The sequence below is a fragment of the Phalaenopsis equestris genome, unplaced genomic scaffold (assembly GCF_001263595.1).
Source record: "Phalaenopsis equestris unplaced genomic scaffold, ASM126359v1 Scaffold218248, whole genome shotgun sequence".
NCBI classification, from domain to species: Eukaryota; Viridiplantae; Streptophyta; class Magnoliopsida; order Asparagales; family Orchidaceae; genus Phalaenopsis; species Phalaenopsis equestris.
Genome location: NW_018236710.1, coordinates 1030 through 3804, shown reverse-complemented (window position 1 = coordinate 3804; position 2775 = coordinate 1030). Strand labels below are relative to the sequence as shown.

At 32.1% G+C, this 2775-nt stretch overlaps 1 protein-coding gene across 1 annotated transcript; it reads left to right on the top strand.

The window, feature by feature from the left end:
- Positions 1 to 781: 781 nt before the first annotated feature.
- On the top strand, positions 782 to 2269 carry LOC110037296 (probable glutamate carboxypeptidase LAMP1). The gene is made up of 4 exons (XM_020741901.1): positions 782 to 977; positions 1377 to 1493; positions 1590 to 1730; positions 1824 to 2269. The coding sequence occupies exons 1-4, from the start codon at positions 954 to 956 to the stop codon at positions 2004 to 2006; spliced, it is 465 nt and encodes a 154-aa protein (XP_020597560.1). The 5' UTR covers positions 782 to 953; the 3' UTR covers positions 2007 to 2269.
- Positions 2270 to 2775: the final 506 nt, after the last annotated feature.

Here is a 2775-nt window from a genome sequence, read left to right as displayed (position 1 = left end):
AATTTAAATAAATTTCTAAAAATTATCAAATAACTGTTGTAACATCTAAAGTCTTTTTTGAATAATTATAGACCATCTTTAAATTTATCTAATGTGGCCTTCATTGATTTTATGTAGTCAATTCAATATGAATAACTTAGAGTACTCTACTAACCAAAGCCGAAATCATTGCAGCTCTTGATTATTCACTTTATATTTTAAACCCTTGAGCTCACACTTACAAATTGAATTATGTAAGAAAGCACTTGGATCAATAATTTTATAGTTCAAAATATTTATCTTATAGTTGTTATACAAACGCTTTATATCATTGTATTAACTCTCATTTTATCTAAGGGGCCTTTACATACCTAAAATCCAAACCTTAATTTTTAAATGTATAGCACTCAAATCTTTCATATCACATTAAAATATCTTTACCACCTACTTTTAAAAGGCGAAACACACCTTTTCATACATTGTTTATCACACCATAGTGTTATAAATATAAATATGAAATTTTAGGTTTTAGTTATGTAAATATTTAAGAATTTGGTCGTGTGTATGTAAATTTTCCTTCATTTTAATTATTTGTTGTGCATTTTTTATACAATGATTTAAAATGCATCATAAGCTTACCAATGCAATTTTTTTATTGAAAATAATATGGCTAACTGGTATCTCTCTTGCACGCGAAAATAATACGTGCGGCGGACCACACGTCTGAACGACAGTCCGAATGTGATCACGCCTCTGTGTATCGCACGGCGGCCCATCCGAACCATCGTTCGGATGTGCGGTCGTCACATGTAATATTTGCTCCTCTTATACACCTTTTTATTCTGTTAATTATTGTTCGAGAACTTGAAATATAGAATCTCTCATCCTAGCTGATTATTTTCATTATAGCTGCAAACATTTTGGGTCTAGTGGCTTTAAAGTTGGCAGATGAGGTGTTATTGCCTTTTGATTACATGTCCTATGCATATGAGCTCCAGGTACACTTTCTACAACCTGCTGGTAAATCTTTTTTTGGGCGGGGTGGGTGGGTGAAACAACGTTTTTATATTTATTTCTCCAAAATCATTCATATCTCATAAAAAACGCCACAATTTTAACTATTTTAACTTTTATAAAGTGAAATACATCTTTACATGCATGGGTAAAGTAGCACGTATGTAAAAATTGAAGTTTACATGTTAGATATATAAATGCATAGTGATTGAGTGGAATGCATGTAAATCCTCCTTTTAAAAAAATATATATATTAAATCACTTTTTTATGGTATGGTATGCATTGCAGTGAGCCAATCTTTTTACTGCAAGGTTGAGTTTCATTTTTTTTACCTCACATTCTGATACTTGGCTTTCTGTAAATTTTAACTTGTATTAACCAGAAAAGCTTAAAGGTGTTGGAAAATAAGTTGCTAGGAAAGCCAGTGAGTTTGGTGCCATTACATGAGTCTATACAAAAATTCAGAGAGGCAGCTTCCAACGTAGAGAACCAGAGGAAGGTATCTTACGAGTTGGCCTTTTATTGGAAAGAAATTATGGTTTATTTCTGAGAACTTCAGATTTTTCATATCATTAAAATTCTGAAACTAATATAGGAATTGGAAGACAAGGCTTTATTTTCAAAGTGGATGAATGACCCAATTAAAATTCGAGAACTCAATGATAGGTTGATGTTGACAGAAAGGGCATTTACGGATCAAGATGGTCTCTTTGGAAGGCCTTGGTTCAAACATTTGGTACATTGTTTTTTTTTTTTTTTACATTTTTTTTGCTTTAATTTTGTTATAATTTTATTAAATTTGATCTCTTAATTGTGTTGGATATGCAAGGTATATGGACCATCAAATCATAATGTGTACTTATCAACGGCCTTTCCAAGCATAGATGATGCCATTGAACAGGTGAGAGTTTCAAAAAGGTCGGATTCTTGGCGATTGGTTCAACATGAAATTTGGAGAGTTGCTAGAGCTATTACTCGAGCTTCTGGTGTGCTTACTGGTAAGCTAACGTGATTTCAAATTCTTTGGACTTTGATATATGTATGTATGTATGCATGTTTGTATGTTTGTATGTATGTGCATGTATGTTTGAATCTTATATCTTTAAATAAAAGAGATTGTTTTAGAAAAATGAGAGGAGATTGTCACTAAAATTAGCCTCCATCAAGCCTATAAAGTCAGGATGAATCTTTATTGTCTTGGCATTTTTCAATATAACACAAATGAATGGTCAATGAAAGTAGAGAGTGCAACATATTTCCATGGTGCTTTGCTAGTTAAGCAACATGTGCTATTTTATAGAAGTAGTACAATGGTGCTTATTTGACCCATTAAGATATAATTGGAAGGACTTTTGGTACAACATATATGTCGAACTAAAATGAATGGTGATATAAAAGGCATTGATATAAGTTTTATTGTGTCGGTCGTAGATATGTATAGGTGTATGCGGCACCTCCTTAAGGCCAACCGTGCCAGAGGTATTTGAACCCTTGACCTGAGGGATCTCATACTGTGGATGCCAACCAACAGATTGGAGTACATGCCACTTAGTATTTCAAATATTCTGCATGTTCAATTACACTAAATTATTCATGTTATTGCAGATATTTAAATAAAAATAAAATTATTATAAATGATAAAATGCATCTGGAATACTCCCATCACTAAAGCAAATCTAGATCAATATATTATATGGATAAAGCCATCATACAAAAGTCATACAAAGTGATGATTTTATGAAGAAACTCATTGAAGAAGTCTCATCAATTACTGTAGCTGA

Coding starts and splice junctions, on each gene's coding strand:
- LOC110037296 (XM_020741901.1), top strand. CDS start 954: ATGTCCTATGCATATGAGCTCCAG. Junction 978..1,376: donor CCTATGCATATGAGCTCCAG/GTACACTTTCTA, acceptor TGTATTAACCAG/AAAAGCTTAAAGGTGTTGGA. Junction 1,494..1,589: donor ACGTAGAGAACCAGAGGAAG/GTATCTTACGAG, acceptor AAACTAATATAG/GAATTGGAAGACAAGGCTTT.